The sequence below is a fragment of the Camelina sativa genome, chromosome 19, assembly GCF_030686135.1.
Source record: "Camelina sativa cultivar CO46 ecotype springtype chromosome 19, ASM3068613v1".
In the NCBI taxonomy this organism is placed as follows: domain Eukaryota; kingdom Viridiplantae; phylum Streptophyta; class Magnoliopsida; order Brassicales; family Brassicaceae; genus Camelina; species Camelina sativa.
The window spans coordinates 27,437,525-27,448,252 of NC_141898.1; the positions used below are offsets into that span (position 1 = coordinate 27,437,525).

At 34.8% G+C, this 10,728-nt stretch overlaps 2 protein-coding genes across 25 annotated transcripts; one reads left to right on the forward strand and one right to left on the reverse strand.

Annotated features, from left to right (window-relative positions):
- Positions 1-5,008: 5,008 nt before the first annotated feature.
- LOC104767093 (chaperone protein dnaJ 11, chloroplastic) lies at positions 5,009-5,788 on the reverse strand. Its single transcript, XM_010491125.3, is given in 2 exon segments — positions 5,009-5,404; positions 5,407-5,788. Coding segments are annotated over 2 exon segments (492 nt in total). The 5' UTR covers positions 5,630-5,788; the 3' UTR covers positions 5,009-5,135.
- A 1,773-nt stretch (positions 5,789-7,561) lies between these two features.
- On the forward strand, positions 7,562-9,914 carry LOC104767094 (importin subunit alpha-1b-like). 24 transcript variants are annotated; one of them, XR_015591695.1, is made up of 8 exons: positions 7,577-8,245; positions 8,574-8,622; positions 8,719-8,856; positions 8,969-9,091; positions 9,175-9,253; positions 9,329-9,362; positions 9,463-9,545; positions 9,641-9,914. XR_015591695.1 is itself a non-coding variant. In XM_087503247.1 (8 exons), exons 1-2 carry the CDS (start codon positions 8,026-8,028, stop codon positions 8,597-8,599), a joined length of 246 nt encoding a protein of 81 aa, XP_087359373.1. In that variant the 5' UTR covers positions 7,606-8,025; the 3' UTR covers positions 8,600-8,622; positions 8,719-8,856; positions 8,969-9,091; positions 9,175-9,253; positions 9,329-9,362; positions 9,470-9,545; positions 9,641-9,914. The 24 variants fall into 24 exon arrangements, 19 of the variants coding, with proteins under 19 accessions (XP_087359365.1, XP_087359376.1, XP_087359375.1 ...); XM_087503247.1 differs by having other exon boundaries at positions 7,606-8,245; positions 9,470-9,545; XM_087503241.1 differs by having other exon boundaries at positions 7,670-8,245; positions 8,969-9,049.
- Positions 9,915-10,728: the final 814 nt, after the last annotated feature.

Below are 10,728 nucleotides of genomic sequence, written 5' to 3' on the forward strand. Positions count from 1 at the left end.
TGAGTCATGTCTAGAATGAAAAGGAACCAAAAAGGCAAATCGACGTCGTAAATATGTTTACATGCAGTGTTGCAGTTGATGATGTTATGGATAAAAATCGAGGATCATAAACCGCGGTTAATAGAAAAGTTTTATTGAAAAGTGTACACTAGGAATTATTGGTTAATCATTGAAAGAAGTAACTATGAAATAGTTTCAGTCTCTTAAAGAGATAATATTTGGAGTTGTAGTCCTTACACTTGAAAGTGTAAAATGAGTGGGACAAAAAAGGATCTTTATGAGAAATAAAGTACATGTAGTAGTACAATGATTCTCATAAATACTTGATATATATTATGAGGAATGCACTCTCATATGGTGGAAGCAACTATGTCAATCCCTTATGAGTTTGAAATAAGAGCAAGACTTGATTCAGTCTATCCAGAAAGTTTTCAAACATTCAAAAGTAGCCCTTAAAGTGATTATATTGCTAGAAGCAATACTTTATAGTTCTCGAGAATATTGTAAAAGCAAGAAAAAGTCTTAATGCCTTTTGACACCTTTGGAGAGAAAAGGGTGAGAGTTTATCTCTATAAGAGAATCATGTGTGTTGATCTTAAAGATCTTATAGTGGGTTGAAAATAGATCGGGAACAATCTAAGAGAAGATCTTAGAGTTGTGTAAATCCGAGATTGAACACTAATTGTAATTGTGTTCAAGAAGTTTTTTTGGCAAACATGAGAATTTTCATTCAAATGAGACCTCAACAAACAAGAGGAGGGAGGGTTCTTACAACATAATTCAAGATAAACATAGAAAGCATGGGGGGACGCTTGTGGGGGTTTGTGCCAGCATGAGACGGTTCAAAAGCATGGGAACAAAACCCTTTAAGCTTTTAGGAACATACCTCATGATTCTAGATGAAGCTATAGCCTGGGAACGCCGGGAATGGGAAACCAGCCGTAACAAAGCAGGTGGGTCATCCCTCACATGGCAATGGAGGTAAATGAATTCCACACAAAACTTGTAATCGGTTTGGTCCTCGAGAAAGTCAACAAACACAAGCTTTCGATCTAATGGTAGTGGGTAATACAGGGGATCAAAGGATTTAAGACAAGGGTTCACACAAGTTGTCGGATCAGGTTCATGGTTATGTTTCCACGAGGTAAGCATCCGGACAAAGTTAGAGAACCGACCCCGACGAACAAAATTAACAAGCAACTCTAAAGCCACCAATGTTCTGCTACCGAGGAGACCTCGACTTGACCAAGCAGAGAAAATCGGTACTAAAGGAATTGAACTTGACTTAAACTTTTTAAGAACAGGACTAGGTAGGGAAGTTCTAACACTAGTCATATATTGTCGAGGGTGGGTCAGCGAAATCACATATTTAAAGGGCAATGGCCAAGCAAACATCGGCAGCAGGTGTTCAAGATAATGAAACGGATGCAACCCGAAGGATAACATACGCAAGTAAGTTAAGGATACCGACCTGGGCCTTAAAGGATGAGAGCGTGGAGCAGTGTTTTTGGTACTGGGCCCAAAGGTGATAACTGGGCCTAAACATGGATGTAGGTCCATTATCGGAAACCCTAGAATCGCATCCAAGCCGGAGGTGGCAATGGAGTGGCGGCGAACTGGCGAGTAGTCATTCCGATTGGAGCCTCTGGGCACCGGTGGGAATAGGCTCGGCGAGAGACTGGAGTACCAGGTCTTCGCGGCGGCAAAAGGTTTGGAGAGGGGCAGGAGTAGCCTCATCTTTCCGGTTTCTCGCGGACATGACCTTCTGATCCAGGGAACAACAATACCGGAGGTGTTCAAGAAGTATGTTCAAGAAAGTTTGAGGACGTAGGCCTTTGCTGAACCTCGTTAAAAGAAAAAATTATATGTGTCTCTTATCACTTTACCACTTACAAGTGGTTCTTGTTATCTGATTTCCGGTATATTTACATACCAAGGAATATATGGAGAAATAATAAGTGATGAAATATTACTCCTGAAAGATGGAGAAATCAGATTGTATAAGATCAGATATTTCATGAAATTTCTTGAGGTTACAGATTTGGCATCTGATGAAAGAGATGTTATCTCAAGATGCTTACATCATCTTACATAGAAAAATGGTCTTGTAGTACCATAATAAGAAGAAGAGTTGAAAGAGAAAGTTTTACAAGGAGAGTATGAATAACTCCTATGTATAAGATGATTGTTTGGAAGATTGTATGTAAAAAAATATTTGGGCTTAAAGTTCAAATATATATTCTATATGAAAGGGGTTCAAATGACTTGAACTCCAATGACCCGAGAGAATATATAATGATCATATGTGTTTTATACACTAAAGCTCTGTTTATAACAGTTAGAAAAGATGATATATATGATCATAATGCATAACCTGAAGATGATGCTTTCAAGGGGAGAAATATGATCATAATTGTGGTTGTACTCTTTTTTCCTTATTATGGTTTTTATCCCAATGGGTTTTTCCTTCAAAGGTTTTTAACGAGACAACAAAGAACACGCGAAAGATAAACACCTCAAAAGGAATATTATGATTCCAATGGTGAAAGACTATCATCTTCAAAGTCTTTGAAATACATTGATGAGATTGTGAGAAACAAAGATAATGATAAAGATGAGTCACTTGCGAGACCCATTACCAATAGAAGAATGGCGATACACGTTTACTACAGATTCGTTCAAGTGAAAATTTGGCAAACCATTTACCAAGGCGTTTCCAACCACTACTTTTAAGAAGCTATTTCATCATATTGGATCGGTCATCTCGAAGATTTCAAGTGATGTACTCATGAGAGGGAGTAAAAGTGCGCTGCACTCTTTTTCTCTTAACCATGGTTTTTCCCACTGGGTTTTCCTGGTAAGGTTTTTAACGAGGCAGCATCTCATATGCGCATTTGGGACTACATTTTTATAATGGTCATCCAAGGGAGAGTGTTATGAATATATCTAGTATTGTATGGATGTCCATTAGTGGACTTGTAAACCCTAATATGTATCCATATATATATGTTATGTCATATCATACATATAAATAATACAAGAGAACAATTCCCTAAACCTCTTGTTCTAACAAGGCGAAATTACTTATTTGAGTAAATCTACAATATACCAATTTCTAGTGGCAAAACTAAACAATCAAAAGCTTAAATTAGTTTTACCTATTGTCCCACTTAGCATGTAACTTATGGATGATGGTCTCTTCATGAGGAGTGATTTGTCTTCTTAAGGTCTGGTCTAAGGTAATTAACCCATCTTAACCTGCAGTTTTGCCATTTCTCTTCAACCCGGTGAGCCTAGCCAGTAGTTCTATCAACCTTCATCGTGAAGACGCACATAATCGATAAAGATGAAACATAGTCTGTACAACACAACACATTAGTTAAAACTTTTTGGCAATAGTAGAGAGTCTTTTTTATAAAAAAGACCATAATGATTCCAGATCGGATTGAGCATGAAGCTAAACTTATTACGTATCTAAATTTAAAATTTTTTAAAGTTTAATATATTTTTTTATTAAATATAATAAATATTTCACTTTTTAAATATTTATTATTTTACAAAGCTATTCTCAAAAATAATAACAATTTAATTTTTTATTCAAAACTTACCACAACATTTATTATTTAAATGACATTGATTTAAAGAATATTTTTCTATAGAAATATCATGCTTTTTTTACTTGATGACACGTTAAACACCATTTTTTCGGCATGTAAAAAGTTGACATGATTTATGTTATAAATTAAGTATTTCAGTTTTTTTTTTGGTAGGATTTTAATTAACGCATCCAAATGACCAGATTACATTCGAAGTATCTATTTTCTCATGCAACTTATCTTTCATCCAATTTTTATACCTCAGCTCCTTTGTTTTACTAAAATCCAAAATATATATGGATGATATTATCCCAATGATGTACCTGGATGAGAAAATGAAGTGTCCTTAATCCCTATATCTTGTCGAATATGTAGGAAGACAGGGCAAACTAGTTGACCCACCACCCTGGTACATTATCCATTTATTTACTACAATTATATATTCTTGTACTCATATAATGTTTGCACACACACAATTATATATTTTTATTTATACTCATATAGTCGTATAATGATTCGATCGAATTTTCTTCTAGAAGCAGGGAAAAAAGGCATCCCAATTACTTAAATTAAGAAAATATTGGGTGTCAAATGGCAACAATGTTCTCTCCTTCCAATTGTTTATGGAGGGTATAGCTTTTATTGTCAATTGTGCATTTTTACACTAATAATAATAATAGAGAAAGCTATGCTTTAAACATTTTTAAGTGAATTGAAAACATAAAAAGTTTGATTTTGTCAAATACGAAAAAAATTCGTGGGATGCAAGCAGATGTACCAGAACATGTTGAAACAAGAGTGATGGTACATGTCAAGAAGAAAAGGAATCTTGTCTGTCTGTCTGTCGTATACTCGTATTTGCTTTAGCAATTTTAATGATCAAATACCACCACAACGTCATTCTTATAGTTTATCAAAAATCCTTAACCCATAGTTTTAGATTTTCAATTATTTCAACCATAAATATAAAATAATTAAATTTTGGGATTATGTGATTGCTGTTTTCTTTTCCTTAACAATTTTCAAATATTTAAACCATATAGACTTACAACTAGAGAATCAAAATGTTCTGTGATATTGTCCATCCAGCCTGGAAAATAATCTCATAAAGTATATTTTTTTTTTTTGCCTTCAAGTTTTCTTAACAATGCTCTAATGTGAGTAATGTCTTTCAATCAAGGCTACAAATTTTCGAATAGCTAGTTTTAGTCCTGTGCACATGAATAATAATATTGTGTTTTACATAATACCATCAAATTTTATATTAATTACGGAGTTGGCTTATGTAATACATAAAAATAGCATTTAAAAAAAAAAAAAAAAACCACAGACGCGTTGATCCTACGTGGCACGGTAAAACGGTGCTGACCGGGCGAATATTTTTATTGGCTTATTGGCCATTGCTAAGCAAATTGTAACGTTAAACTAATCACCCAGATTTAGCCATTAAATAATATCTTTGGGTTTGTAATAATTACAATAAAACCTTTTTAAACAACTGAACTGGTGGGTTCATCAACCACCGAGTCAGCCAACTCGCTACCAGCACTGATCGGTTTCCCAATTCCGTCCGCCGTAACTTCCGAATCCAGAAACACCGACAGTTAACGGCCGTATCCGACTAAGAAGCATCCTCCGACGATCATAGACGGCGCGTTTCTCGGGATCAGAAAGCGTGCAGTACGCCGCGCGGATCTTCATGAAATCGTCGGCCGCCGAAGAGTTACTCCGACTGTTTCCCGCCACGTCGGGATGATAGATCCTGGCTAGTCCTCGGTAAGCCGATTTGATCTCTTGAATCGTCGAGCGGCGGGGATTTCGAGGATCTCGTAGAGAGACGCTGTCGGTTGAAACCGCTGCTGGATTTGGCGTAAATCTTCGGCGGTGCAGGTGTAGGATGCGGTGGTGGTTGCAGAAAGAGACGGCGAGATCCGGGAAACGCGTGACGGTGGTGGGAAAGGAGAGAGCGGCGGTGAAGAAGAAGAAGAGAGGAATGGAGGAGTGAAGAAAGTTGAAGAGGAAGAAGAGAGCATTTTAAAACGACGGCGTTTTGGGTTTCTCTTTGTTTTTCAGTTTCCGATTTGAGTTTGTATGATGCAATGTGTGTGATTTGAGGGAAGGGATGAAGTGATTAGAGAGGTGTATTTATAGGTCTAAGAGGTGTGGTTAATTTAATTAATGTTTGGTTAAGTTTTAAATAATTGCATCTGTGAGTGCAATTTAAATATTCTGTCGGGTTTAGCAAAAACCGAACCGGGTTGAGTTTGGTTTTGGGATAATTGGGGAAAGCTGAGTCAGACGAAAAGGCTTATCCAGTTGGAAATGTTTATTGTAGAAGCGATAAGATTCAACGAACTAAATGTTTGAGCACAGTGGCACTCATCTCATGTAATAATTTGTCTTCTAACCAAAAAAAAAAAATCAATATTTTTTTATGTCATCTATCAAAACTTTAAAACTAACTTTTTCACTTTTTTTTTTTTTGTTTTTCTTCTTGTTTTTGGTAAATCATGAAATTTAAAATCTCCAATCTATGTCTTCCCTGAGTTAAGTAAAAATGACGTTTCATATTTGAAGAAAATAAAGCCTCTTTCCAAAATACATATTTGAAGAAAATAATAGAAGCCAGATATTTTCTTTCAAACTTTATTTTTATATGTTTTTTATATTTATATTTCAATTGTATATACTTTTACTATGAATATTTTAAAAAAATTTCCATGTATTTTAATGATATACATGTACTATATCTAAACTATATAGAATTGTAGGTAGAGATTAAAAGACATTATATATTTTATGAAATGATGTGTATGTGTAAAATATATAACATATTAACATATATATACTTTTATTTTTGTCAACCATATTTGTGTATTTCTTCCTAAAATTAGTATTTGTTATATATAAAAAACCACATTTCATATTAAAAAAACCCGGATAATATAGTTATTTCCCAAAAAAATAAAAAGAGACATCCAAAATAGTTAACTATTGGCTTTTTTTCTCTTTTTTCATTATAGACATCCAAAATTTTAAGAACGATTCGAAACTAATACCAAATGGAAGTAGCTCTAAGAAATCTTTTTGATCAGTTATAACTTATACGATGCATGAACTAGTTTTTTCTTTTCTTTTTTGAATGAGACGTTCTCTCCACTTTTGATAGTCCACTTCACCACTTTCAACATTTCTAAGTTCTCTAACTTCTACCTAAATTGATCATTCAAAGTTCCAAACACCAAAAATATGCATTCAAAACATGGTTTGGCCTTTACTTGTGCCATCTGTCTCACACCCTAATTAATTAATACCCTTTGTTTTTTTGGAAAAAGCCCATATGCAATGCACTTTTCTATTGATGATTATAATTTAGTTTCTTTTTCTTTGTTAATGTATAATTATAAATGCACTTTTTCAAATTGATAATTATAATTTATTAATTTGTAAACACCAAAAAAAGTTTATAAACGTGGGTTATATGGCCTTTGCGTGTTCCATCTCTCTCGTCCGAACTTCCTAATACATAGAACGCGCTAATCTTATCACAATTATGATAACAACAAGCCAATATAACGAATTTATTGATGTCGCTTCTGAACTAATTTTCATTATTATGGTCATAATAATCAGAGTTTTTAGGTTTTCAGTATTTGTCTACAAGATTACATTTTTTTTCACTGAAACATTTTCATTATATAATACAAAGTTGGAATGGGTGCAATACATTTTTAAATTCAAAAGGTGGCGGAAAACAAGATATCCAATTTCCATAAACTTAAATTCAATACACGGGAACACAAGATAAAACACTAAAGCCAAAAAATTAAAGAAGCTCTCAAAATCATCGGGAATGTCGAAAAAGAACATTAGTAGCATAGCTAAATGCTCAAAAGAGACGATGTCATAGGATATACAAATGTAAATAGCACTATAAGAAATATGGGTATTAATAGCAGAAAAGCATAGCCCAGTGCTATATCTAATAAAATTTTTAAAACAAGTCTTTACAATAGCATTTTTAAAACGCTAAACCTATAAATATGTAAGCCGGAACCAAAATAACCCTTTCCGCCAAAACACTTCGTCAAAATTAAGTGAAACTCACTCTTTTCCTTTGTCCAAACCAAACAAAAAACTCACTTTTTTCTCTTATGCACTTAGAAACTTTAGACTCTTTTACCAAAAAAAACTTTAGACTCTGAAAAAAAAACCTTTAACCCTAATCGATTTGTCCAAGCTGATTTTCCTCAAGCTTTTGTTCTGATTTCTAACGCTTCATGACCATGAAACTCTGCAAAACCAAATCGTGACCTTTACTCCTGAAAACCCTAGATCTACATATCTCTGTTTATCTTGTTTCTTATTTAGTCCTCTTTGAAAATCCCTAAATAAATCTCTCTCTCTCTCTCTCTCTCTTTTCATATCAATGGCGGATTTGGATAAACTAGAGAATGGAGGAGGAGGAGGCGGAGGAGCCGTATCGCCGAAATTAGAGACGACAGCGGTGGCGGCGGAGGAGAGGTTGAAGAGGCTAACGGAACTTGAAGGAATCTCTGTGTTGGATTTCGATCTGCTTTGCTCGACGGAGGATAACGATGCGACGAAGGATGTTTACGGCGGCGGCGTTTTGCGGCTTTGCGACGGAGGTACAAAATTTTATGATGAAAAATCTGTTTTGTTGAAGATTTGGCTTAGTGGGATCACTAGACGGCCTTAGGAACAGAATCAGAGATATTGTAGTACAAATAGAGAGAGAGAGAGAGAGAGAGAGAGAGAGAGAGAGAGAGAGAGAGAGAGAGAGATGTCTCTGCCACAACCATGATTTCTACAGGTACATCCGTACATACATACAATAAACCCTCTTATTGTATACTTGTGTTGTTGTCTTGAGTTAGAGCTGATCCCTTTTGTTTTTTTTTTGTTTCTCAGGAAAATCCCAAGAGATTTGACAGTTGGATTTCTTGTTGTGTTTAGGTCTAACTGTATCTGAGAACATGTAGATTTGTCTTAGTCTCTACAAATGGTGAGCTAATAGCTTAATTGATTCTTTCGAAATAGATGAAAGAAGCTGAGAAAGACATCAGATTTTGGACTGAGTTCTGATGTACGTTTGTCTAAGGTGGGAAGGAGCTCCAAGGATGCTAAAATCTGTTTGTAACTGATTAGATCGGGAATACAAAGGTGGTCATTGAACATGGTCCTGTTCCCATTTTTGTCAAACTATTGGCTTCTCAAAGTGATGATGTCAGATGAGCAGGTAAGATATGTGTCAATGGTTTTTGTTCTTGACAGAGTATCTGGTAAACTTGTGTTTGTTTTCAGGAGCAACATGTACTAAAGTTTATTTTCTTGATCTGTTCATGTGTAAGGCTGTTTAGGCATTAGGGAATGTTGCTGGTGATTCTCCGCGGTGCAGAGATCTTGTCCTTGGTCAGGGAGCTTTGATACAAGTGTTGTTCCTTGACTCGTCGAGCTTCTCCAATGAGTTTCAAGTCCCAAGAGTTCATTGTTTTTTGTATAATGAATGTTATCTGTTAGCTGTTAATGAATATTATCAAATTTTATTTTGTTGTAGGCACCCATCAGCATCTGTGTTTATTCATGCGCTTCATAGTATTGGTAACATTCTCACGGGAGATGATCTGCAAACACAGGTATGTTTGTTATTTTACAGTTCTTTTAGAAGTGTGTGACTGTTTGGAGTTTAGACCTTTTGTATAATTTTGCAGAAACTACTACAACTTCAAATGCTAATGGTTAAAGGTAAGATTTTGATTGTTGCTTAGAATCTGTTTAAACTTTGATTTCGTTGTTGTGCTTCTGTTGGATCACAATTCGTACTTATTTGGTGTTTCCGTTGCAGCAAGCAGACCATGGAGATGAACAATCAACAATGGAGGTTGTTGGCATGAAGAGAGAGACGGACACACGTTCTCTGCTTGTGTGGTTAGTGTTTCGATACATGAATCTATTTTTGTTTTCTTTATGTAGGTTATAACTTACAAAGGTTTTGGTGCGGCTACTCAATATTGTTATAATAGACCAACAAGAGCAGAGATTGTGAGGGGATAAGTGGTGGAGCACATTGAGAGATACGTCAGCGTAGATTTAGTAACTTGGCTAAGGCATTTGAAGACAACAAGAAGAGTCTTTAGGTTCATGTTTTTTTTTATTGTGGCACTTGTAATGTTAGGTTAAGACTTGATTTGAGACTTGTAATGTTAGTGTATTGTAGTTGGAAATGCTCAAGATGATATGTATTGTATTTTGAGGTTTCTATAAAGTTTGATTTATATATTAATTTTTTTTGCAAAAGCTGTATATATATATATATATATTATGGATATTGAGCATTATCAGGGTGGCTTGAAAATATATAATAACAACTGACAAAATCATAGTACAAATATTTCGCTAATATTAATTATAATATGGTAAATAAAAAACACTACTAATAAATTTAATATAGCAACAAGATAGCGCTATTATAGGGAGACAATTAATAGCATAGAGAAAAAACGTTATTGTATGTGTCTTATCTAAGATAGCATCGGCAAAGACATCATTTACGAAATCGTTATCAAAACGATATAATAGCGTTTTTCGTGTGCTAAGAATATGCATATTTCTTGTAGTGTGGAGGAGAGCCAAGGATAGATGTCACCACGAAAACTTAACCCAACTGAAAACGAATACCTCAAACAAAGACTTAACCCAGCTGAAAATGAATACCTCAACAACTACATCGAGCTGTTGTATCTTTTCCTAAAACACAATGAGGGTTCTTACTATCACTCGCGGAGGGAGAGAAGGATCATGTGTGTCATATGACACCCATGAATTTTTTTTCTTTTTCATATTAGCTTTTGTTAAAATAAGTAATTTATCCTTGTTGAAGAAACATATTGTTTTATTGACACCCCTCTTAAATTTTATTGACACCCATTACTCAGTTTTCTGGCTCCACCACTGCTTACTATGCACAACTTAACATAGAAATGACTTATATGGAGCATTCATATATTATTTCATAACACATCCAAATCAACGGTTTATGAAGTCATCATTCATCAAGACCCTAATGATTTATTTATGAAGTCAACATTTTTTTTGATTTAATCGAGTTGGG